Source organism: Apostichopus japonicus, chromosome 15 (genome assembly GCF_037975245.1).
Source record: "Apostichopus japonicus isolate 1M-3 chromosome 15, ASM3797524v1, whole genome shotgun sequence".
NCBI lineage: Eukaryota > Metazoa > Echinodermata > Holothuroidea > Aspidochirotida > Stichopodidae > Apostichopus > Apostichopus japonicus.
In genome coordinates, this window is record NC_092575.1 from 24,322,544 (window position 1) to 24,349,909 (window position 27,366).

At 36.5% G+C, this 27,366-nt stretch overlaps 3 protein-coding genes across 9 annotated transcripts in view; 1 reads left to right on the top strand and 2 right to left on the bottom strand.

Annotated features, from left to right (window-relative positions):
- LOC139980707 (adhesion G-protein coupled receptor G2-like) overlaps positions 1–3,625 on the bottom strand; it is a 63,203-nt gene extending 59,578 nt beyond the window's left edge. Inside the window, exon 1 of the mRNA XM_071992561.1 lies at positions 3,356–3,625. Coding sequence (XP_071848662.1) covers positions 3,356–3,407 — 52 coding nt within the window. The 5' untranslated portion in view covers positions 3,408–3,625. The remainder of the gene's footprint in view (positions 1–3,355) is intronic.
- A 4,926-nt stretch (positions 3,626–8,551) lies between these two features.
- Positions 8,552–27,366, bottom strand: part of LOC139980708 (adhesion G-protein coupled receptor G2-like) — a 62,273-nt gene continuing 43,458 nt past the window's right edge. For all 4 annotated transcript variants that reach the window (XM_071992565.1, XM_071992564.1, XM_071992566.1 and 1 more), the window contains 4 exons: positions 13,367–13,488; positions 11,448–11,710; positions 10,639–10,711; positions 8,552–10,115 (listed from right to left, as the gene is read on the bottom strand). In XM_071992565.1, coding sequence (XP_071848666.1) covers positions 9,587–10,115; positions 10,639–10,711; positions 11,448–11,710; positions 13,367–13,488 — 987 coding nt within the window. In that variant the 3' untranslated portion in view covers positions 8,552–9,586. The remainder of the gene's footprint in view (positions 10,116–10,638; positions 10,712–11,447; positions 11,711–13,366; positions 13,489–27,366) is intronic.
- Positions 14,163–27,358, top strand: LOC139980715 (sterile alpha motif domain-containing protein 3-like). 4 transcript variants are annotated; one of them, XM_071992580.1, is made up of 10 exons: positions 14,163–14,601; positions 16,575–16,630; positions 19,125–19,907; positions 20,236–20,412; positions 21,075–21,171; positions 21,565–21,710; positions 22,264–22,423; positions 22,995–23,172; positions 23,974–24,059; positions 24,419–27,358. In XM_071992580.1, exons 3-10 carry the CDS (start codon positions 19,363–19,365, stop codon positions 24,695–24,697), a joined length of 1,668 nt encoding a protein of 555 aa, XP_071848681.1. In that variant the 5' UTR covers positions 14,163–14,601; positions 16,575–16,630; positions 19,125–19,362; the 3' UTR covers positions 24,698–27,358. The 4 variants fall into 4 exon arrangements, with proteins under 4 accessions (XP_071848681.1, XP_071848680.1, XP_071848678.1 ...); XM_071992579.1 differs by having other exon boundaries at positions 14,163–16,630; XM_071992577.1 differs by lacking the exons at positions 20,236–20,412; positions 21,075–21,171; positions 21,565–21,710; ... (2 more) ...; positions 23,974–24,059; positions 24,419–27,358 and having other exon boundaries at positions 14,163–15,840; positions 16,575–19,366.

The following is a 27,366-nucleotide window of genomic DNA, read 5'->3' on the forward strand; positions in this document are numbered from 1 at the left end:
TATAGGCCTATATTGTAACGTTCCAGCGGTTACGGATAGCGAATAATTGGCGATCACGTAAACAGAAATTGTCGGACGAATTGCCGAGCGGTTTAACAATCTATGTACATATTTGAAACTGATACAGTCCATATGAATAATACACGAAGAACTAACATTACGCCATTCATATTAGCTGAGTAGTATATTGGCATGCTGACTCAACATCCAACATGTCCCCCATCATGTATCCCTACTGTGGGTATACCTCCATGTGACATTACATGGCTATCTATCCCCACGAATGATCACCATTAAATCTCTATCGACAAACTGCTAAGGACCAAAGTGATCGTGGTAACAGAATTTCAGCCTTTATTTAGCATGTAGGGTGTCGTATCAATCAATGGAATACATAAATGAATATAGATAGAACATAAAACAGGCAACTCTACAGATATGACAAATATAGAGAATAGTTTATATATATATATATATATATATATATATATGTTTATATATATATATATATATATATATATATATATATATATATATATATATATATATATGTGTGTGTGGGTGTGTGTGTGTGTGTGTAAAGCATTAATGAAGCTTTATATTTCGGTATAAGTCACTATGTTAACTTACTATTTCCTTACAGATTGTTTCTGTCGTTCGGCCATACAAAGCATCATGAATATGTATGACTTTGCTATTATTGCAACTCAAGTGTAGAGTTCTTCCTTCACATGCTTCTTTTCTTTCTGTAAAGAGAGAAAATAATCAGTTCGTAAACATATGCATGTTACAAACTTTAACAAAAACTTGGTTGTTATTTTATTGAGGTTCAATAGCACAAAAGACATGTACCTATTCCGTTGCTGGAGCCCTCTGGTTTTGCGGTGCATGACAGGTACTACAACAACACACACGTAGTCTGACCAACTGTAACAAATGACCTCTATTGAACTGCTGACCTTTGGCATTTGGTATAATTTGAATACGATACAAATTGTAGTCTTATTTATCTACAGGGGTGATGAGAATATGGCGGGTCATTCTTACATTTGGACAGGAGTGTAATGCAAAAAGAAAACAAACAAACAACAACAGTTATTGTTTACTAGTTTTACTTTATAACCTTTGACCCCATGATGTGCCTATGATGAAGAAAATAAAACTATTGCAAAATATTTAAAGTTAATAACGTCAGGAAACCATTTATGTTCGCGCTTGAAGTGGACATAAATCCAACCATCATTTTTGGCTTGCATGACAGAGACCTTTGTGACGAAAACCTTTGTAGCGGCACTGGGATCTTAAACTGTTCAATTTTCTCTTCGGGATTCTGTTAATATTTTCTAGATAGATGTTGACCGTGTTGACATTGAAACCATTGCTACCATTAGAACATGTGAAGAGGTAAAACATTTTAGACTAAGCATATGCAAAACCCATCGCCATTATACATAAAATAAACACTGTAAATGAATATAGAAGAAAAAAACTACGTAAATAAAACTGAAGCAAATGAGGCTCGATGACGTCATACCTGACTTGATCAAGTCTTCAGCCATTTGTGTGGGAAAACATTAAATTTGTGATATCTCCCAAATAGAATGAGACACTTCTTATGTGTTTGGTGACGTTGTTCATCACTGGTATCTCTATCACATTTTGGTTTGTGACGCCTTGAAATATGTGATATCTTTCGAATCGAATTACCTGTTTTGTGAAGATTTCATGATATTTACCTCTATCACATAGACCAATAATGATGGTTGAGTGTGTGTCTCCTTGAAAGTGATTTTATATGCGAGAAAGAATATCAGTGATTCTGTATTATAAGCAAATCATCGACACCACCACATGGTCACAGCTTCGATGTAAAGGAACGGATGGGTCCTATGACGTCATGGGATCACTTTGACTTTCCGTGCCAAAGCACAGCATATATAGTGTGCTGATTATAAAGAAACAATATAACAGTAATTTGGAATTCCGAAGTCCACCTCATCTATTATTAAATTACTATTGAAAATACATAAATATAGGGGCGGAGGCGAGAGGAACAATTTGATATGCACAGTCACAAAGGTTGTTAAGCAAGCAGACATACACACATACAGATACACAGACATATAGACAGTTGACTTACTATTTACTTGACCGTAGCACAGTGTAACTGTAAAAAAGGGAATAAAGAAATTGAATTGAATTCTAAGAATGTTATACATTTTTTGTTGTATAATAAACAATCAAATAAGATATGACATGGGACAAGATATATATTTCGGTCCGGATAAGCTTCTTTATACAACATGAAAAGTGTCTTTTTTTCAGGTAAAATCTGGAATTAGTAATTCCTATTGGGGTATGCACAAATGAAGGCTCACGTTTCCAATCCCCTCTTCAAAGCCACATAACTAGTAACGTCAAACGATATTTTAAGAAATCTGTCCAAATGAACAAAGTGGCTTGGTTATAGAACCATGGACTACAAGTTCAAGGGATATAACAGAGGCAACAAATTTATTTCATGAATTTTGTTCTATGCTTCTCTTTCAAATGTATGTATGCGAATTCTCTTCTTCAAAATGATTATTCATAAACATATGAATACACTATACAGTCATTGGGTGGCAGTTTCGGTGGTGTAGTGGGAGGGGTGGGTGTGGGGGACTGGGTATTGTTGTCTTCACATCAAATCCCCTACAGTAAAGTTGAAACCCTGTCCAATCCAAACGATAAAGTGACAACATTAACAAATAAAGTTAAACATTTTGCTCTCAGTGTTCAACTATACTAACATCACACCTGTTTGCTTCAAAGTCTAACTTATAATACCAGCTGTGACAATTGCAACGAATTACATGAAAATGCCACCAGAATTGCTCAGTATATGTTCTTCGTTCTTCTAGGCCATCCGTTCAATGATAAACAAGGAAGGAATTAGGTTCAGTATTTCGGTCAACCAAACTATTACGTCTGGCATAACATTTTTCTAGTATTATGTTATATTTCTCTTTTTTTCCCCGCTATGTTATAATATTGTTTCTACATATCTCTAATTTCATATGAATTATTATGGTAACCTGGTTGGGAGGGAAGTATAGGGGTGGTTATACTGTAAGCAATAGCTTCCTACATAAAATAAACGAATTCACTTTTTTTCCCCAATTATTTTTACTTTCGCTATCTGAGATGCTACACGCATACATGACTTAACATACTGTAAAGCCTATACCAAACAGTGTAAGCATACTATTAGTATGATATATTCCCAAAATAAAACTTTAGTAAAACTAAAAGCTTAGCTCATGAAAGCAGAAACGGTTGTAAACCGATCACCATAATATTAAGAGAAACACACCTGTTACAGCGGCCAACACAAGTCTCCAAAGAATCATTCTTCCTTGCTTCATAATTTCTCAAGTATATGTCAAATATACAAATTCACCGTTAAAGTTCAATCTCTTCTTTAGAATTAGTCCCAGTTTCTTAAAAGTCCCAATAAAAAAGCGGCAAATACAAGGAAGATATAACTTGAATTGATTTCGTAAATCCCCGTGGTTTATGCTATAACGTCAGTTACGCAGTGCTTATCACCACCACTATATAAAACTATATGAACACCCCGCACTACAGTAACCACTTTATAACCTGACGTCCGTGCAACGAAACAACCCACAATGTAAGCAGAGGTTGTTTGCATAGAGTCATTTCCTCTTCAAACCTTTCTACTGCTTGAATGTAGTTATTAGTTAGATAAGAGATTCGTGATTTTCCCTTGTCACTTAATATTTCAGTTTCTATTGCGTCTCATTGCAACACGTTAGAATAAGGTGTGTCAAAGTTGTCCTCGATTCCTGGCTTGAATCCATATTCAAGTGAAACTGTTATGTGCATGCATGCTACACCCTTTTTTTGTTTCACTCTCCACCTCTCTCTCTCTCTCTCTGAGAAAACGTGGCTGTGGGTCTCTTGGAGTCCGGCCGAAGTCCAAAAGGCGTGCAGGGTGGAGGTGGAGATAAAGGGGGGGGGGGGTGGCAGTGGCGGAGCTAAGGGTTTTGGTTAGGGGGACCAGAATGGTATGTAGGGGCGCTTTCGACACTATCTAAGCGGAGCGCCACCACAGGTTGGCGCGGAGCGTACAGACATTTTTTGAGTAAAGATACTCCCTAGATCGCCGGAAATGACCTTTTCGTGCCTTGTTAATTTGTAGATAATGTGACAAATGTCAATAGGTAGATGAGAGCGCTATAAAAAAAAGTCAATAATCGCGAATAAGTAAAACGTGCATGGTAAAAAGCTGAAAAGGGCGCCAGCAGTCCATTTGAGTGCGTTAAGGGGGGGGGCATCCGCCCCCTGACTGTATGGACGCTCCGCTACTGAGGTGTGGGGGCCGAAATAAACGTTGGTTGGAACAAATCGACAAAGAGAATGAATAAGAGACAGGTGGGGCATGCTCAATCGCAAGACATACCAGATTAGCGAATGATTGTGGGCCAATATGTTTTTCTTTCGAGAATTGAATTGCAATCTTTTGAGGCGGCCAGATGTGGCCCACATGCTACCTTTTGAGTACCCTGCAAGTATATCACAAGCAAAGAAGAAAAGAAACCAGAACCTGAAATAATTAGTTATTGTTATGAAACCCTGTAACAAATCGAGAAGGGAAGGGAGCATATATAATATTTAGGAGGAAGGGAAAAGCCCGGTACGTTTTAACAATTGTGTATTTTAATGCATGAAATGCCCTATATAACAACACGATGCTCAGGTTATGCGTTCCGAAATAAAAACTGAAAGAAAAAACTGCTTCCTTTACAGAGGTAAAAAATAACATGTTTGAAGTCATTTTGGAGTATTTTGCCTCGCCCATCCTGTCTAATTTCTGTTTCATTTGACGGATTGTTTCGTAATATAAATTCGGTGGCGCAATTTGGAAATACATTATTCTGTCTGTTGATTTCCTTCCAACGTGTCTGTCACACTTGAATATCATTAAAATAAATAACTGGTGATGACATCAATTCTTGCTATAATAACATATAAAGCTGTATGCCGTCGAAGTATCGTGGTAGGAATCTTTTTTTTTCTTTTCTATGGTGAAAATTTTCTCATTTCTCGTCTGTCTGCGTTTAGTTCCAATAATGGCCCACAACTAATTAAACTAATTTTTTCAATAATCCATATTTTAGGAATGCACGGGCGTGAGGAGAGGATGGATAATAATAAACAAATATCTAGCCAAAATGAAAAATACATGAAATAATTTTCAAAAAAGAAAACAAAATAAGCAAGAACATTTATTTTTGTGCTTGAAAATATATACGAAAAAAACACAATATAAAAGGAATCTTGACCCCATTCACCTCGCCCCTGGATCATCACTAGGGCTCTAATCCCTTTGACGGCACTATGATTCCCAACTAATAACTCGACCCCCCCACCCCTCCCCGTCTTCCCATTCAGAAATACCCAACGCCTCTGCTCTCGAGTCGTCGACTTATATTTGTCAATAAATCCAATTTGTCGAGTCCCTACCTTATTCCTATCTTGCCAACACACAAAATGGTAGGCCTATGTGTTGACTTGTCTACTTACACTAACATGACACATCGACGAAAGTTCTCCACAAGTCGTTTTATTCCATTAAACGCAATTAAGTCTAAATCTAATCTCTGTTCCTCTAGAACCACCGCATGGTAGAGATTTCTATACACAAAAATTCACAGTTTTTGTTTCTAAACTTGAATAAAATATTTCAGACAGGGTATAAAGTCATAACAATTATCTTCTTTACCTGGGTACAATTTTCAAGACATAATCTCATTATATATATACAAACTGGTTTCTATAGTAATAATGATTAACTGGTTGACTCGTAATAAGTACATGGTCACTTGAGAAGAGGAATTACCCCACCACCATGCACACTCCCCCACCCCTTGTTAACTTTGTTCCCTCCCCTCCGCCAATTATGACTTCCTTGTTTCCGTTTCCTATAGATCTGAAGAAAGCGTTCGATACCAGTCGACCATTATACCCTTCTAAGCATGCTGTATATATAGTATGGTATTCGTGGGTAAGGCATACAATGTTATGACCAGCTATACTTTTCAAATAGGAAAACATTTAATGCATGTAAATTGTGTTGTTATTTCTTCTGACTATACTAACATTACCACTGGCGTCCTTGGGGGGGGGGGGGATCTAATTGCACCTTAGTTTGCTTTTCTTCAGTTACGTTAATAATATTTAAAACAAAATGGTTTCCAATCTGGTCTCTGCATTATACTAATAGGCCGATATTATGAATATGTTTGTTCATGACGTATAAGTTTTATAAACCTCATTCGGAAGCGTAATTTTTTTCCCTAGGACGAATAAGGGCATCGGCCAATCAAATCCCTGGATTCCAAACATGTGACGCTTTTTCAAAAAACATGTACTGAATCTTTTTTCCTAGTTTTGACCCCAGATTATGAACGACAATCCTTCATTTTCTAAAGTCTCTATAGTCCCTAACCCACTTTCTAAACCCTAACTCTGATTTCAAACGAATTTGTAAATTCCTGAAAAACCTGAAACCCTTATCCGTCCTAGGAATAAAAATTAGGCCATTCGGAAGGTATAATATGTATTAGGGAACTTCAAACTTGTTGTTTTTGATTGCTCACAAACTCACCCGTTGCATCTTGGTAGAATTGATTCCACTCCAAAGAACGTGTTGATCATTCATATCACAAATTTCTTGACTTTTAAATTGCACCAACTTCTCCCAGCTGGGCAATCTGTACAGAGAACTGCGCTGTCTTTCAGACTTTCTTAAATACACCGACATGTTTTGTATTGTCTTAGAGCCTCACTTCCAAGTGCTGTTGCTAATTCAATTGTATCCTTCTCTTGTGTCACTCCAAGAACTCTTTAACATGATATTGGTCTCTAAGGGGTGGCTAATGCTCTAAATCCTTAAGCCTTTTACAGGTGCTGCAAAAACAGAATTCTAAAAGGTTTTTTAAGTTCAGCCATCGCCGTTATGCTACCAATGCTCTGCACAGTTAACCATCGTGTCGTTAAAAAGTCACTGGTATTCTTAACATGTGTGCTTTTATAAATAAAAGATACGTTAAACAAAAATGCTCTCAATACTGCTTTCAGTAACATTCCCAGGCCTAGAGATTCTTTACATGTGTCCAGTTACACCGTATAGGAGTAATATACTTTCCTGGAGTCATTAGGCGCAGTTCTAGACATGGTAAACCGCTGCTGAATAACTATGTTTTTGAAACTCTGGAATGAACTTCCAAATGATATATATTTTTTCCTCAAAAATCCAATTCGTGTATATTTCTTAATACAACATTTAAAGAACTGTCTTATTTCTAAATATTCCGATGAAGTTATTTGTATATGTTTTATACGCATGCATCCTTTCAATGACTTGTCATGTATTGTTCTTTTCATACTATATGTTACTGTACTTCAATTTTCATTTCTTTGATTCTTTTTCTCTAAAGGTCCCTAGCCTCGATTACAATTGTACTGAACTTCTAGTGTTCGGTTTATATGCATGTTCGTAATAGGTATATGTTGATGTGTGTAATTATATGCATGAATGTGTATGTATATATATATGAAATGAACGAATGAATAAATATAAGCGAAATCAACAATAAATACAGAAATAATGATACGGCTAAACACAAACTGTTTTCATTATTGTTGTATAATTTCTTACTCGGACAAACCTCATAGCGGGGTATAAAAATCCACTCAGTATCGACATACGGTAATGGTATTATACAGGTTTAAAAAAAAAAACTCTAAATATATTAAAATATTACAAAAATGGCACCACGTCATGTTACCTGCAGTACCCATAATGTACAGGGACGAGGAGAGCGCATTGTCCGATCCCGAGGACAAGTTGGACAACATATATGACCCCTTGCCGTCATTTATAGTTTGTATTAATATCGTATGGTTCATTTATGAGCGTGTTTTTCTCTGGTGGGGAAAGCCTTGAACTGACCCAGCCTTCTCCTTACCTCTGGCCTCTTACTGACCCCGGAGCCATATTGCCCCTCCTGACCCAGAGTCTCGTTTGACACGCCCATGTAACCAGTGTAATGTTCTGTAATAAACGCTGTGATGTTTACCCACAACCCCAAACCCCCCGCCACCCCACCCCACACCCACACGCACAACAGATTAATTAACATGTCATTAGAACGTGTTTATAACAATGGCAAACTTCCACTAGAGCGATATGTAAAACATCCTTGTACAGCCAGGTGGGACAATTTTCTAACGCTATTATAATACCATGCTACATACATTCCTCTCATCGAATGCTTCAAAAGCACTCGTATTATCCTATTGATAGTATGAACAGTTCCAAACATGTTGATCAATAATAGACACATGATTTTCATACGGCTCGTACGGACAGCACAAGTGCTTTGAAGCATGACATGAAAACTTCCAACATCATGCGAGCTACCAAGATTTAGCTTCAAAAATGGTATATTCGAAAAGATAGAAATAGAGGGGGGGGGGGGGGTCTATAAAGGAACTCTATGTGTGAAGGGGGCGCAGTTCTAAAATGATACCAAGCTAAGGTTAGGTAGAATAGGAAAGGGCATAAGTAGACTGGAGACAGATAAGGAGGAGCGAAGTAAATTGTCTCAACTGGGATTCGTAATTAATCTAACCATAAAACTGTTGTAGGTCCATAAATACGTCATATTTTATCTATTGTGATATTATTTCAACAGGGTAACAATACATCATTGTTTTCGAATCTGTTTAACATAGGCACGGTAGCTTGTTTTTTAAATACAACTGGCTTCTTAATTTATCTTAGTTACTGGTTTGACAACATATATTCCTTAGATAGCACATTTAATCATGTTGTCACAAATCTAATATCCCCAAAATGATGTTACAAAATGTATACGAACTTTGCATAGTTGTTCATGTGTGTGTTGAGCTTTTTCTCTTTTTCACTTGTGGTTTGAAATCTGAAGTTTTAAACTTCCATTTTCCTTACCCTTGACGATAAAGTAAAAAAAAAATATATAAAAAAAAAAGGAACGTATAACATCATGTAGAACTTGACAAATAGTTGCATAAAATATATCAGAACAGCCTCATTTAATAGAAATAATTCCAAACAATTGTGTTACTTTTCAAAACGTTGCAAAACGTTTCAATTGTTGCAAATGGGCTTGAAAAAAAGGGTATCAATTCGGAGTACAATGATTGTATATCATTTACGGGTAACTTATGTAAAATTATCACGTGACTATCAATATAGTGTAAGCGGAAGATCACCAGAAGTGGCGGACTAACGCAAAACACTGAACAGGTTAAAAGAGACATAAGTAAAAAGTACCCTGCGTTGTTAAAAACAAGTACCATATTTCCAGTTATTTTAATATTAAAATTTTACATTGCTGGTACCTCAGGCCCAGGCAAATTAACACTTACGTCCCGTTATATATATACATGGTCTGCAAAAGAAAAAACACTATACAGTGATGGGTAAATTGCGTATTCAAAAATCAAAAAATCTTCAAAATCATTGCTAGAATCACTCCGAAACAATTCCATCATTTTCTTCACCAGTTTTAGGTTCAACAAGGCTGTAATCATTGTTACTGGAGCTAACCGGGATATCGTGCATGTCGACAGACTGATCCGGACCACAGGCCGACTTGTTACGGCTGTCAACTTGGTATGAAGTAGTGTTGGTTCGTTTAACAGTGCTTGTTATGCTTTTCTGCATTTCAGGATTTTGCGCAAAGAGCATATAAAACATACAGAACCCTTGCAGAGAAAGGCAAACGCAAAAGAGCAATTGGAAAGCAAGGCTGAGAGGGTTTTGAAATGTGGCCAGAAATCCGAAAGTCCAAGCCATACCGAGGAGAACCCAGAAGAGAAAAGTACTCTTGATTCGAATGATAATCTCTTTCTTCTTTTCTGCTTTGTCCGATTGTCTGATCTTACGACAGCTGACGCGATATGTCGCTAAGACGAATATCACGAAGTTATAGACAGATAGTAATAAGATTTCTAGCAGAAATCCGAAATAGAGAACTGGTCCGGGATGTAGAAAGCAACTGGGAAAAGGAAGAAAATAAAGAATGTCATTTCAAGTGATGAAAGAACATTAACGCGTTGCGTGTATATGATCACATGATGTTAAAGCCGTAACGTATACTTCAACAAGTTTATAACGGCAGGCTGGGGTTGGCTCACAGCTGCGTGTGTGTGTGTGGGGGGGGGTGGGTTCTAGCTCACCCACGACTGAGTTAGGTAGGGGAATCAACATTTACAGAGGGTTCAGAGACGACTGAAATCTTTTCTCTCTTAAAGCAGCATTTTGCGTCCTTTTCTATGGTTTTTGTCAACCTCACTGATTCCACGATGCCATAACGACATACATAACTAGCTTATCTGTTCAAATGTAACTTGAAATGGTGGCATAAAATGCACCATTCTGATTGTTAGTTCGCTCCATAAATCGTTGATTCACCTTGTCGTGTGAAGGTGAGACATTTAACGTGGTAGCCTTAAGTAAGTCACTTTTAGAAACCAAAGCCCTGAAAATATAAGAAACTCTTTTTTAAAAATAATACTTACTAATCTGTTGTTTCCTCGTAATCATGACCATGATCTAAGAAAAATATGAGTATTGCTCCAATTGCTGGTAGTCCTAAGTATAAAATAAAACAATAAAAAATAAATTAAAAAAATAACTATTTCTTCATGATGATTATTTCTACTGTTAATAAAGTTTCTGATGCGTAGAGAGTTTTGTGAGTCACATGTATCTTCCATTGTTCTGTAGTGTTATACATTAAAAGGACAGATCCCTTTAACATAAATGAATAGACTGCACCATATTAACACCAGCAAAATTCCACACACACAGACGCATCCGTGCAACGTAGAGTTCAGCGCCGGGCGAGGTGATATTACACAATGGAATCTTTTCGAAAATTGGATAACGTAAACAGTCAAATGGTGACGCAAATGGCTTCCATGGGATAGCAGAAATTTACATTCAATATAGAATTTCTTTGCAACACAAACAGAAACGCAGCCATCAGAATGTGTTATTGAAATGAAAAACAGACTGTGTAAAGACACCCACACACACATCAAGTTTAATTGTTTGTCTCCACATTATGTTGTATGCTCCAACGTTTAAACGAGGTCTTCAAAATATAGGCTATTAGCGTATATTACATCGTAAGCCTAAATTTGGTACATTATTAGATAATAAGCAATATTAATGCTGTAGAGAAATATTGGCGTCATGGATGATATATATATATCAGAACGAACGGTTGACAGGAACTTGACTTTATGGAATGGTTGTAGAAGACACAGAAAAGAACACAACTAAATGGGTATTGGAGACATATGTATAGTTATAGGGTACCTACCCCAGGCTAGAAATACCGCTACTGTCACCAAGTGATGAATACTGCTTTTATTATACTTCCAAATCAGCATGTAGATGTAGAATGCCTCCACCGACATCCACGCCACGGACGAGAGACAGAAGAAGTAAATCAATGACGTCATAGCCTTACACACTCCCGGTATCTCGGTTCTATCGACACCCAACAAGAATGACAGGTAGAGTCCCAACAGGGCGAGACAAAGATTAAAGTGGACGTGTGTCTGTTGCTTTATTCGAATGGACCTGTACATGAAGAAAATGAAAGGCAACCGCGGTTAACCGGTTTATTAGACGTACCGTGAATAGAGTGAGTGTGAAACTCAAACGAGAGTTTACTAAGTTGAGAATAAAAAACGACTGGAAGGGTTAAAGGGTCCGTTATCTCACTTAGAGGATGTAAGTTGGAAATTATCGCCTCCGTGCATTTATGCTAGATAGTCAAATACTGGTCACCAGTACTCAATATTTAGAAAGCATTTTACTGCCATCCTCAAAGCATAGTACATAATGAGAGATATTTAGTTGTCTATTTTAGCATTCCCTCTGTGTATGGGAATAGCATGAAGGTTTGAGGGCTTGTTGAAATTGAGGCCAAAATTGAGGATCTTTTAAGCAGACATCCAGTGCGCTCTGTCGTCATTTCCAGCAATTTAATCTATACTTATTGACTCCAAAACAAAATTGTAATTAATATTTTATTTTTGTTATGTCATGGTCATCAAATAAACGTCAATGGGGGTAGGTAGGGAGGGTTGGGAGGGGTGGGGTGTGAGGGGGGGGCTGAGTAACTTTAGAATTTCATTTGCACAATACTATTGAAAGTTCATTGGTGATTCCAGAAATGTTATAATCCTGTGTCACACGAGTAAGACTGCCGGGTTCATAGTAGTATTATGTATGTTTAGTTCCATCAACGCTATCCAACATGTTAGAGTGATAAGGAAACTGAATTTTTCATGAGAATATGCCATCACACCTGTCCTCTCTTTTCTTAATTTAGTACAAATTAAGAAACATTTTTTTAGTCGTAACAATTCCTCCAAATGAGTCATCCGTATCTGTCACGATAGACCTGTGTCGCGTAGGCTTGGAAGTAGATGGCGCTATGTAGATTTTCCTCAGAATACATGTTCTTAGTGACTGCTTCATTTGTCCGCTTATAATTACTAATATAAAGATATATACCTACAAAGAGATAAACTAGGATGATGTCCAAATGTAGCATATTACCTAGAAATTCCCCCAATGACTTACACACGTATACATCGTCAAAGTGATGTGGTCTCTGAGAGCCTGAAGGTTTCTTCAAGTTGAAAACAAGACTCTCTTTACTACCTAGTAAACAATTTTCGTACACTGCTCTTGGAAGGCCTATTAAGTGGTCTAAATTTGCCTCAGTTAAGTCAATTCTCGCACCACACTTACTTCCATGTGTGTATACTCTGGCATTCAAGCCACGAGGAAAGATAAATATTCTGTTTCATTAAATATCAAAGGACAAAATGTTCTTTTGTCGCTATTCAGCAGTTTTTCTGAGGGAGACACTCAGGCGCATTGATATCGGTTCTATATAAAAAGTATACCACCATTATAGACTAAAGAAAGTGGCGCGCATTACCAAGTGTATGGGATATTCAAGCGGCGCCTTTAAACGAATGCGGGAGTCGAAGTTTCAAAATAAGAATTTGGCAGAAATTTTATCAGTGTCTTCAAATCATACCACTGGATTGGGTTGGGTTGTGTTGCAGTTCATAATTATCGAAAAAAAGTACAAAGCTCAAGTAGGGGCAAAAATGCTTATCTTATCGCTTTAAAGTTTTAAGGATATATTTAAAGAGTGGTAATTTTCAAGGGATAAAAATGTAAAATGAGATAAGAGTATAGGCTGGCATTCCTTACCTGATAACCAACATCGTTACCAAGGAGAATGATAGAGCAATGATTGAAATAATGCATCCTATTATAGAGATGATACTAAGAGCCACATGGAATGGAGTGTCAGCAATATCGCCGGAAATACGCTGTTAATTAAAAAAGAGAGATATTAAACATTAATTGTAAGACGACTGGTGGATTTTTATTTCTGCAGCTTAAACTTACCAGCCTTTTCTGAGTTCATTCCCTTTTTTCTAAAGCAGTTAGTTTCGATTTATATAATAAGCGCTAATGGAACAGAGAGAAAGCTGTAGTTAACAAACTGTTTGTTAACTGTTTATAAACTGTCTGTATATTAAATCTTCTGAAAGTAATATTAAATAGTTACATCCTGTCCTCATATATACTTCCCTCCCAACCCCACCCACTTCGTGGACTTCCCATTTTGGGGGTATCGGGAGAGAACCTTAAGAACTATATATATATATACAGAACAACACTTAAGATATTGATAAATATAAATGAATAAAATCTTCTGATTTTAATACTAGTCTTCATCTTATTGGTAGTTATATTTATAGGTTCTTGACACAGGTCCCCTAGGGCCCGGGCCCGGGCCCGGACCCGGGCCTAGTTACGCCACTGAATGTGGTGCGAAGTCACTTTGGGAGGGCTCAGGTGAGATTCATTAACCTTAACATTTATAGCGTATAGGCCAGAATTGTAGTGATTCGATATTCCAAAAACTCATATTCTGACAGCGTTGCGTGTATTCGCACTGGCCCATGCGATGATGGAGATTTAGACCTACTGCGTACACTGAAAAAATATTGGACGCTGTAGTGAGTTTAAATATGCAGTATGACGAGTAAATGATCGAAACACTCACTTCATATCATAAAGCTACTCACTTCACATTTATTTGTGAGTGCTTCTAAATACGTGTTTCGGTAAATGCGTTTTATTATACGCTTTTGAGTAATATAACCGAAATACGATCGACTGTAATAAATCTATTCACCAAAATAGTAAATATACTCACAATAATTTTTATTTACTCAATCTGAGTAAAGACAAGATCCGTAACAAAGCCGAAATACTCATATGGAATTTATTTTTAGACAAGTCGTGTTTAACGTTAATATTCATTTGAGTAAAAATACCACTAACTGAGTAGTTGTACGCAACCTCGTCGGCATGCGTTTGAATTGCCGGGCATGCAGTGGATACAACGACTGAACCAGGAACACAAAAATACCGTAAGTCAAAGATTGTACTTCAAAAAAACGGTATAATTACTTACAATTTCGTAACTGTAGTTCATTATAAGAAACTATAGTCATTTTACTTGAAGTATTCACATGAAAAAAGTTCATCGTCCTCTTACAATTGCGCAAATGAGGAAAAGTTTTGAATCTGTGATTCCCACTGAGCGATCGTCAGGTATAGGCTATGGGCATAAGCAGCATGTGTATGCAGTACGTTAGGCGAAACGTATACGGTATAGGTAGGCATATACAGTAGGCTAGACGTATATTAAATAATACAGAGGGAGACTGCATACTCATAGGCTGTATAATGTTGCTATAGCCTAGGGCCCTAGGCCAACGGTAACTCCGCCAATAAATGTGGATAAAGATAGTCGTTCTGTTTCATGTGGATTATATTATGTTATACTGCCCTTAGTAGACCAGTTAGTACAGTAGAATAGTTTGACTAAAGTGAAGTTAGGCCAAACTGTGTACAGTAAATATGTTGATGAATGTCACCAAATTGTTTAGTCGGCTAATAATATTAATACCTTTTATGTTTGCATTTTGGAGTTGGAACCTTGGCTTCGCTCGAATATCAGTGTCTATGTCATTCCTACTGAGCTTCGTATCAAACAATTTAAATTGGCCGTGGCTATTCTTACAACTAGTTGTAACAATTATTTATAAACTATTCTTACGACATTGGCGAATTCAAGCACAGTAAAGTAAATAAAGCAACTGCGCATGTAGTAGGGGTAACCCTAACCCTAAACACTAACCTTAACCGGAAATTATTGTTACTCCTAGTTGTAAAAATAGTACTCCTAGTTGTAAAAATAGTACTCCTATTGTAAAAATAGTACTCCTATTGTAAAAATAGTACTCCTATTGTAAAAATAGTACTCCTATTGTAAAAATAGCCATGTTAAAGCAACTGCGCATGCGTATTTATAAATTATTCTTACAACTAGTCGTAAGAATAGCCACTTTGATTTAAATTTTGTACAGGAAGTTCTGGGGTGCGGAGTTGCAGTGCATATATCACCATTAATTAGTATAAATAGTAAATAGGACTAGGCTTAGTCCTAATCATGGCATCATCGACATTATCAGATGGTTAGTTTAAATTTATTAATTTTTTTTTGTTCCTTGATGAAGGCATCTACAGTAGGCATATGCGTTGGTGATGGCGTGTGTGACGCTTTGGCTTGTAAACATTGATATCTCAAGAACTAAAACTTGCTGGTAATTTAAACTTGGTATACAGTAGATAGCCCTTTGTAACTGTAAGTAGACAGTCCCTCTTGTTTTTCATGGAGGTCAAAGGTCATTAGTTCAAGGTCAACATGTGTCTAAGTATGAAGGCCTGCAGCTAGTATATATGCATTGATCAGTGCAAGACCAATGCACATCTATCTGGTCAACAATGAGAAAGGTTGAAAATCTTGTATCCAATTTTTCTTTTTATACTTGCAAGGAATCACAAAGTCATGTGACATTCTTGTTTTTAAACATTCAAAATTTTTCATAATAATGCATGCTGGTGACCTGCCAGTGCCAGCAGTGTAACAGGAATTTTCCTCAAGTGAAGAACTTTTCACTGCCTTTTATTAGCAATGCACACTAACATGACCTAGATTGACCCTAACGTCTCTCAAATACAGAAACCACCCTATAGGGACCAAGATCCTTTGTGATATATTTCAGGTTATATAGGTTATAAGCACTATATTCGGAAAAACGTCCACTGCAATATAACCAATAGAAGGGTAATTTTACAGTTTTAATCAACAGATTATATAATATAAATTTTGTCAAACATTCATATGAAATTACGCTTTTTGCTCAGTTGGTATATCGGGGTACTATTCCAGAAATGTTATCATCACTGCACAAAAACCATTCATCCAAGTTTTTACCTTTTCTGGTGACCTCTCAGGCCTTGCAATATTTTATATAATTTCTGTTTCATTTTACAGTTTATCAACCAGCATCCTGATGGCGTCTGGAAGAAAACGTATTAGAAGCACTGAAGGTAGTAATGCACAGGCATCTGAAGTAGAGGTATACCTCTGCCACAGGTGTGACTCTTATCAAACTAACAAATTTAGCTACTTGCTGAAACACTTACAGGATGTGCATTCATCTGAGCCTAGCTTTACTGTAAGATGTGGCATTGCCAATTGTGAAAAAACCTACACAAAACTTAACTCCTACCTCTGTCACATAAGAAGAGTCCATGGGTATGCACAAGTACCAGATGAAGTACAACATATAGGTGATGTGGTTAATACCATTGGCAATACTGTTGATGCACAGCCAGTGCCAAATGAGGATATCAGTGACTCAATATCTGATACAAGCAATGAAACCATTCAGCGTAATCTAGCCATCATGATTCTAAAATGGTGTGAGAAGTATCAATTGCCAAAAACATGTCTTAATAATCTCCTAGAAGATGTTTCTGTCATTGTTTCAACCCATCAAAGGGAACAGCTAAACAAAGTTAAACAATGCTTACAAGCAAGTGATATTAATGTTGATGAGATCCCTGCATTACAAGAACTATTAAATGAAATCACTTCCAAATCAGTATTTGAATCTTTGCAAACAGAAGCCAAGCAACTTTCTTACTTCAAAAGTAATTTCTACTTAGTAGAACCAATTGAACTAGTGATTGGTCAAGACGAACGAGGAAAAGAAGAAACTTTTCAGTATATTCCAATTCTTGACACGATAAAGTCCTTATTGCAACATGAAGACATATTTGCACAAGTTATGAATTCACATGAAACTTGCCAGGATGGAGTACTGTCTAACTACTGTGATGGAAAGTTCTACAAAATCAATAGGTTATTTAATTCTGATGTTAAGACACTGCAAGTATGTCTTTACAATGACGACTTTGAGATTTGCAACCCAATTGGCACATTTAGAAAAAAACAGAAATTAAACAGCATGTACTTCTTTCTTGGGAATATAGAACCTAAGTATCGTTCGAAACTGCATGTGATTCAGTTAGCATGGCTGTGCAAAACTATATATGTGCAAAAGTATGGTTTTGCAAAGCTAAGTGAATACTTAATCAGAGATCTTCAGGTATTAGAGGAAGAAGGTATCAGTATCTGGAGAAACAATTGTCTGTATCAATTCAAAGGTACAGTTTCCATGATTGTGGCTGATAACCTTGGAAGCCATTCCATTGGTGGTTATTTTGAATCCTTCACAGCTAACAGGATTTGCAGATTCTGCATGTGTACCTATAAGAATTTGAAGGAATTGCATCTCAAAACTGATTTCCTGCACAGAAGTGAAGAGCTGTATAACAGGCATCTGGAATTGATTCAGAATGACCAGAGTCTCAGTTCAGTGTATGGAATAAAGCAAGAATGTCGCTTTAATAGCTTGTCTTTCTTCCATGTAACTACTGGACTACCTTCAGATCCAATGCATGACCTTCTTGAGGGTGTATGTCCACTTGTTTGGAGCAAAGTGTTGAGTCATTTTATACATACAAACAAAATACATTTGTCATCATTTAACCAGAGGCTTGCGTTATTTGAACACAAAGGCAGTGATAAAAACAAAAAGCCAACTCCCCTTAGTTGGGCTTCTGGCACAGTTGCTATTAAACAGACAGCAGCACAGATGTCATGCTTCATGAGGACGGCTCTGTATCTATTAGGAGATATAATACCAGAAAGAGATACGCATTGGCAATCCTGCTTTATTTGGCTGGGATATGTGAACTTACATTTGCCCCAGTACATAATGTCCAGTCACTGTCTTACTTGCATGGTCTAGTAAAGGACTTCCTTGAACTCTACCTTGACATATTTAGGAATGGATTAACCCCTAAAATGCACTTTCTTACCCACTATGGCGAACACATTGCAAACTTTGGTCCACTTTCTGCCTGCTCATGTATGCGATTTGAGTCGAAACATGGTTACTTTAAAAAATTAGCAAGGAAGACGATGAACATGAAAAACCTTGCCATGACTTTAGCAAGGCGCCATCAGCTTTTACAGTGTTTTTATAGTACATCTGCATTTTTCCTTGAAGAAAGTAACACCAACTCTACAGGTGGTAATGTTGTTGACATTAGCTGTTACGAAGAGAAAGTTAAGCATGCGATACAGAATGGCTTAAATCTTGGACCGCAGCAGCAAGTATTTAGGGCTGAATCAGTTACAATCAAAGGTGTTACCTATCACAAAAAAGCAGTTCTGATTACTGGGTATGATGATACATTCCTCCAGTTCAGTCTTATAAGTGGCATCTTTCTCAAGTCTGGAAAAACATATTTCTTAGTTTCCCAACTAGACACACTGTATTTTTCTGAACATTATCATACTTATGTTGTTAAACCACATCCTCATGGTTTGTATGTATTGCTTCAAGTACATGATCTGCTGGATCCTTTGCCTTTGCAATTTTGTATTTGTAAAGTCGGTATGTGTGTTGCTACAAAGTACAGACTGTTGTCAGAATTTACATAAACTAAGATTGATCTATTTGACTTACAGGTGCACTGCCAGCTGTCCAAAACATCTCTTTTGCAATTTCATTCGCTGAAGGTGGACAGTTTGTGAAAGCCCTAGATTTGTGTGGCTCACGATATGATGTAACCGACACTATAGTATGTGAAAGTCAAGCAATTGTATTTTTTTCGCTTCTTGGATTTCTTGCTGTAGTGAATGAGGCTTTTAGACAGTCATGGGATGTTCATGTACATGTAGTTAACAATTCAAACTTTCAGTAAACATGGAAAATCTCCGATTCCTTGCTTCTTACAAGGATGACAACATTGTAATAACTGCAAAGAAAACTGAAAACATTCTTGATGTCGTAAAGAAAGTGTCTTCATTACCTGGCAATTGCGATGTGAAGCTACAAGTGTTTGACACAGAATGGAAGGAGTGGGTTAACAAAGATCCAAAAGAAATAATCAACAGGGACAAAGTGAAAGTTATTTCAAAGAAACAGCCTGAACCTTCTCCAGTTGTGCCTAAGACAGGAATAGTTCCTTCATGGATAGATGATGATATTGGAAGCCTTGCTGGGCCCTCATCCAGTTCCCTACACCTGCCACAAACACACACTAATGCTTCCTTCTACGAGACATGTTTCATTCTCCCTGATGGTGAAGACCTAAGTTCCGAAGTATGTCTTGAGTCTCTTGAATCTGGTGAGGACAGTACTAGTCTTTCAGATGCCATTGCTGATATGGTAGATTCTTCAAGTTCATTACCCAGTTCAACTAATTACCCAGTGTCTCAGCAAATTCCTAAGCAGGTTGTGCCCAACAGGTATGTGTATTTTGTGCTAATTGTAAGAGAGTGGTTTACCTGAAATGACCTCTGATCAGCTATTACAAAAACAACAAGCTATATATGCCTAATTAAAACTAAATGCATACCACTTGTACACATATTGCATAAACCATAGTGTTTATATGGGATCTACTTGCCTTTAAAAAAATACAGGAAGGAACTATTTATGGTCAGGCATTAAAACACAGGAATATCAAACAATTTTGCATCATGGAACAGTTTGGTTGTAAGAACTGGAACTGAATTAGTGAAAGCAGAATATCAAAGAAGATAACTATTACATAATGTTGACTTCTCTCTTTAGTCTTTACAACAGAATGGACAAAGTATCTCTGAAACCATGGCCTGCCAAATTTGACATTCCATTGAATAGCATGCCAGTTGACTTGCGGAATACCTTGGAAGAAGGCATATATCCCAATGAAAGACAACGTCGAAAACTGGTGCAGATCCTTTTTGACAAAACAGCAGAATATGTCAGGTAACAAAAAGTACCCTATTAGGAGTATATGCTTCATGATGAGCTCTCTGTAACATAGGTCAGTCTAGCATGCATTGTTATCATGAAACTTTTCAGCATGGAGTGCTGGGGCCAGTGCATGGTCACAAAAATTTTAACAGGTGCCAAAATATACAACTTTGCATATACCTGATGTGAAAGATCCTAATCTATGCAGTTTGTTCAGGAGGTCATTTGATCTGAAATTGAGTCCACAACTGGCATTACTAATTGCAGAACTGGGTGTCAAGGGTATTAATGATTTCATATCTCTGATGCAGCTGTGAAGGATGATAGGTTGATGGCTGACCAATTAAATTCATGATAAAAACATAATGTAGTATTATTTCATTGTCTGTATGCATGCAATTGTTATACCCAAAAGTTATCATTGTTCATGACCTCTGCTATTTTTAGAAGTAAAGTTGAAATATGTAGTAGGAAAAGGTGTCAAAGATGGTTGATGGGATAGATGATAGTTGAAAGGTGTTGCAAGTTGAACATGCAGAATGGTATCATTTATGATGGAGATTATTGGAGGGTGCAGTGTGGTTGAAAAGCATGTGCTTAAATCTTTTAATATGAAATGTACCTCCAGGGACTTATTTGTATGAATTTAGATGTCTTCTTCTTTGATCTGACAGATACCCAACCAAATCACAGTACACTGACGTAGCTACAGCACTGGTTGAAAAGTTCCCTTGCCTAGCATTCAATGATATTCCATCAGTTAAACCCCATGTAAGTATCCCCAGGAGATTCACCAGAAGGGGTAGGTGGCTCACAAAATGCACTCTTTTTGTTTGGACAAGGTGAATAGCTTACATGGAGAATGTTGATTGTACAAGCCACCAGGGTTCATGCCTTACAAGTACAGGCACACTGTGCGACCCACTTAATTATACCTTTATTAGTGATGCAGCCTGAGGGTTCTGAAATTTTAGACCTGACCAGTGTTTCCAAGGGTGGTGAGATCTAATGCTGTTAATTTAGCAGTAGTTCATAGTAGTGATATCCATTATTGATTCCTACAATATGCAATGTTACTGACTAGGTAGGAAACAGTAAAGGGATGAAAACACTTAACTTGTAGTACTATTAATACATGTGTTATTTATATATGTATCTTTTCAGGAATACTGGAAAACAAAGTTGTCAGATAAATTTCGCAACGAAAGGAAGCATTTCAATGATGAACTGAAAAAGAGGCAACCAAAAAGAAAGAGGGTGGAACTGCCAGTAGACACAGAAGACGAAAGAAGTATTGAAATGCATCAGAGGTATTGCCATAATTATTTGAATTCTTGCTAAATGTGAAGGAATCACTATATATTCATGGTGGTGTGTATATATGACACTTGCTTGTAAGGGCTCAGATCTTTTTGGTTTTAATGTAAATTGTAACCTTTGCATTCATGCTGGTTTGCTCATGCATGTGTGTGTGACACTATCTTGTAAACAAGATAGCTCAACAAGGAAACTTAGACATCTTTCATAATTGGTGTGTGGATATACCAATTGCATCAAGTAGCCTTTTGTTTTTCATGGAGGTCAAAGGTCATTTCAGGTAAGTAGGGGCAAAGTCTGAAAACCTTGATATTATTAAGCTCATTATTACTATGTCAGTCATTTGTAATTGTGGGGTTGCTGTGAATGTAAGGTATAGGGAAAAAAATGTGGCCTGACATGAGTAAAAATTCTACCCATTTCTTCATACCTATCATTGTGTGGATTTTAACACAACATAAAAGGTCAGCAATTACTTATAGTTTAATGTGAGTTTTAGTTTTGGAAATAATCAACATTCTAAGCAAACGGTGTATCTATTGTTAGATGGATGAAGGAGGAAATAAGAAAGAAAACCAAGAACAAAAAGAAAATGGCAGAACTTATGAAATTGACGTTTCCAACAAGACGTCGAAGTATCGTGGAAGATGGAGCATTGGTTAAAACCATAAGGGAGAACTATCCAGCCTTGTTTGAAACTGAGGAGGTACTTTTAACTGCTTGTCAGTTCATACTATAAATGCAAAGCTTTTGGACCAAATGGAATAATTAAAAAAGAGAAACATTTCCATTGTATTCAATTTGGAATTCCCAAATAATTCATTAATAGTCTTTCTTGAGGATAGGGATATTGCTTACAATGGAACACAATCATGTCAAAGACTAAAGAGTGTAAGGAATTTTAAGTAATACAGTACATGTTCCCAATGGTATTTGGGCAAGGGAGGAACATCCCCTTGAAGTAATAAATATTGGTCTGTAACCTGGTCTACATACGAGACAGGGAGACACCTAAGTATATGAAATATCCTGCCTTTCCATGTGCCCAAATTTGTTGAAAAATGTATCCAATGATATGCCTAGTTATCAAATCAAAATGGGCAGAAATGTAATGCTTAAGTTAAAGAAATAAAGAGTTGGGGTACTTTTTGCTATCAGACCTATGTAACATCCATATTTTCTGTTTTGAGTTTGCAAATATTAGTCCTTAAAGCTTAGAATATATGACATGATAATTTTTTTCTGATATTAATCTTTGAGCCCTTTTCATTTGGCAGTTACTGCAGGAATTTCAGAGAATAACTGGAAAAGAAATGTTTCCAACCATTCGAGATAGCCTTACTGGAATCTCATCAAAAGTAGTAAAGTTTGCTGAAAAGCAGGAACCAAAGAAAAAATTACTACGGTCTTTAGAACTACAGCAGATCTTTACAGTTGAGCAGACTATAAAGAAAGGTAAAAACACACATGATTACTTTGATAGGTCTAGTAAGGATCAACATTCCTTGTGGCCATGTTCTCATAATGAATTCAAACATCTCCTTCCTTAGTACTAGCCATAGTGAACTCTGTTCAAGTGATAATAGAGCTCATTAGCAGTCAAATATGTTAATTGTACTAATTCAATAATGCAAACTTGTATGAATTATGTCCCATATGTTGTATGAAGATTTCCCATTACAAGTAGGTCAATCCTGTTGATTACTGTAGTGTTTCAAAGCTGTATTTTGTGTAGAAATTTGCCCATCCGTCCATCCTTTCAAAGCAATATTCTTCCAGGGATTGCATCCAAACTTGATGAAACTTAAAGACAATTATTAGTACCTGATGGTACATAACAGGTGTGCAAGGATTCAATTTTCATCATCATAATTTGGCAAGCACTGCTTACTGAAGTAAACTTTAGTATTTTGAAACATATGTTTAACACCAGTAAAAACATAAGAACATGTTTCAGCAATGTGATTAAAGACTTGTCCCACTGTGCTTCTGTAATACCCATATAATACTAACTTTGAAATTCACATAACTTAAAGCAATATCCAATAATGCCCAAACCAACAATCTTCCATCCTATAGATATAACTGTCTCAAGTTAGGTATGATTCTTCATGGGTGACATTATTGTTGTGGCCTCACTGCTAAGTGAGAATTGCATTTTTGTCACTGGGAAACAGTATTGTTTTGTTTAAGTTTGTTTACTTTATCATGTCACATTAATGGTTTCACAATGTTTCTTATTCTTTTCTTTCTCAGAGCTTGAAAATACATGTGCAGTTTTCATCTTGTCAAAATTGCTATCATCTAAAGACATCTTATGTAATGAGGAGGACAGAGACATGGTAATTATGTAATGTAGATCAGTTAGGAATATGGGTTTCAGTAAAGCATATGCCAAGTAGATATGTGGGTACCAAAGAGTCATAAAGGTGCCAAGTTGCTAGGTGGGTCAAGGTACCAAGTTGCTATGTGGGTCTCAGGTGGACAGGTATCAAGTAGATGGTTTGTTGCCAGGTAGGCAGGAAGGTGACAGTTAAGTTCTTTGGTGTTCTTAGGTGCCAGGTAGGTAGGAAGGTACCAGTTTTTATAGGCTGCCAGATAGGTAGAGCCTGTCCAGTATGTTGGTGCTAGTGTGGGTTCAAAAAATATGCATTGTTTGTATAATGTACACTAACAGTGTTCTATATTTCTTCTATTTTAGAACACTGACATCACATCCCCAACCATATTTTGGAGAGGACAGACACCTTGTAATGCAGATAGGTTCATCATACATGCTGAAAATGAGGCATTTGGTGATACAACTGATGTTATAACTGCGTTGGGAAATTTGATGGCCACTTATTGGATCTTCAATATGTCATACCCCCAAGAGTCTAAAGACTTTTTCATTTTCACAGAAATGATACTTCTCAAACTAACCAATGGGAAGCCAACCAGAGCAGTTAACAATCTTGTCAGCATATTGAAAGGCTTTTAGATATCAAACGCTTGTAAAAACGATTGGGATTTGTAAATTTTTTCAGAAAAATTATGTCATATGAATCAGTTAATTCCACATATTGTATGGCCAACTATAAATCAACTTGATTTTCAGTAAGTCATACCCCAGTCTTTAAAGCCTTTATTGTATGATGAAATGTAATTTCTTAACTTAATAATAGAGCCCACCCAGTTTAGTTAGCAATTCTATCAGCAAACTGAACATTATGTAGATGCATTAGCCTTCATAATTCATATATATATATGGGACATATGATGGAACATGAATCAGTTAACTGTACAACATGAAAATGTTGTATGTGGTGTACAGTGAAACACAAAACTAGTATATGATAGTGTCATGAGAATACCCACTATTAAGATTCATTCCTTTGGGAAGCCTCCCCCGCCCCCCCCCCCCCCGAAAAAAAGAGAAAAAAAGTAAATATCATAAAAGCAACCAAGTGCATTTATAGCAATTACTAAAAGTATTGTTTCGTTGTAAAATCAGTATGGAATCATATGAATACAATCTTTTAACATGCATATATTTAATGCATGCAACTTAATTATGTTGTTATAACCTTTAGGTTCACAGTTCATTTTACTTGTAAATGCCACAGTTAGTTTTGCTTGGTTGTAGATTAGTGGATGTATTTGTAGTACATATGTCACTACTGAACCTTAATTTAACACAGTATGGGAGTTATGGTACAAAGATGTTTAATCTGTTTATAACATTATTCATGAAGTTGTGTTCTTATCCTTAAGGCTTATTTATTTATTTATTTTGGGAAGGCAAAAAGCAATTAAAAATCATACTGGCATGTGTATCATGAAATTCATGAAATTTGATTTCTATTGAGATTTCTGTTTAGATGGGGCATGGTGAAAATGACAGGAATACTCTGTTGTTATATATCAGTCTCACTCTGTTCTGTGTTGAGTTTGACAGCTGTCAACTCAAAATGTTCTCAGCCAAACCATCTTTGAGCAGCATGTATAGTTGTGTTATGTTTTTACTGTTTTTACTCTTATTCTTTTGTTTAAACATATTAGTATCTGCCCACAGATGCTCTCCTTTGCTTGTTCTGTTCCTTTATAAATTGTTCACTCAATATATGTTGCATGGTTCATTCAGTATAAGTTATTTGTAAAAGCTAGTATAAAGATAGCTAAAAAACTACCAGTACATATGCAGTGACTGTGGAACTGTGACATTTGAATGTCAAGCTGGTACAGTTAGAGAATGGTGGTGTCATGTTTTTAAAGTTAGAAGGACATATCTCATGGGTCAAAGTACTTGTAATGGACCTGACTATCACTTGTAAATTTTAGAAACTACCAGGACCAATTAAAAATCTAGTTGCAATATATACATTTCTTTGTATTTAAATCAGTAGAGTGCCAATCCATTTCAATCTGATGTATAAATTAAATTCTTAATTTTGTATCTGTTGATAGGGAGGAGGTGGCAATATGCATCACTGGCCAGATGATTGTTGGTGGGAAGGGGTGATGCAAAGGGGGTGATGCAAAGGGGAACTGGAACTGTCCAATAATGCCACTGGCCTTAGTATCCTGGGAAACTATTGATTTTACCAACTTTTAATTTGTTTCTGCATATTCCAACTTTGTTGCTTCTTCAAAACATTTCATTTCTTCTTCAGTTTGAATAGAAGTATAAAAACTCAGTTCTGTGTTATTATGGATTTTTTTAAACTGTTTTGAGTGTTATTAAACACAAGTGAGTAAATAAACCACATGGTGAATACTATAAGGGACGAACTGTAATACTCAGCTAAACGAGTATTAGTAGCTTTTCACTGAGTAAATATACTCGTCATAGCTGAGTTATATTACTCCTATGGTGCATACTATAAGGGACGGAATTACTCACGTTTTTGAGTAAGTTTAGCCGAAATATTTTTTCAGTGTATAGCGTACTTAGGTCTTTTGGCGACTAAAGTAGATTCTAAGATGGATTGCACTTACTCATACTCGAACTTGGCGATTTTTGTACAGTCATACTCATACCAATGGGAATTATGCTCATTGTACTCAGACTGCAGTACTAATACGCTAAACATCTTGTTCCTACACACTAATTTACGTGGCAAAGTATCAGTTTAGGTTATTTGTAACTCTACGCGGTTATACGCTTGTGTCATGCTTATAACTTATACATTTGTGGAAATGCTTGTTTTAAAGTAAATCCAGCTTGCATTTGTTTTTGACGAAGAGCTTTCAGTGCAGCACAACCTGACCCTTTAAAGGTTTGCTGTATTGGCCCTTACGTATGCCAGATATATGATCCCATTTGGTCAAAATTCTTAAACTGTTTTTATTACCCCCTTTGAAACAATGTACCTCTGTGGGACATTCAGTCATCTTCTGTGTTCCTTTAGAATGTTTGGGAACAATTTTGAGACCAAAGACCCCCAGGAAACTACTTTTTGAAAACAATTAAAGCGTGCTTTAATTTAGGGCCTATACATACTATACCTAATCAACTTGGCAATTCAAAGATCGGGTTTTGAAATAATTTAAAAACCGGTTTTGACAAATCAATGGCGCTAGTACAAAAGTTAAGTAAATGAGAAATTTGTATTTGCGAAAAAGCAATTTTCTCCTTGTTTCACTCAAAGCATTAACTGTATTAAAACT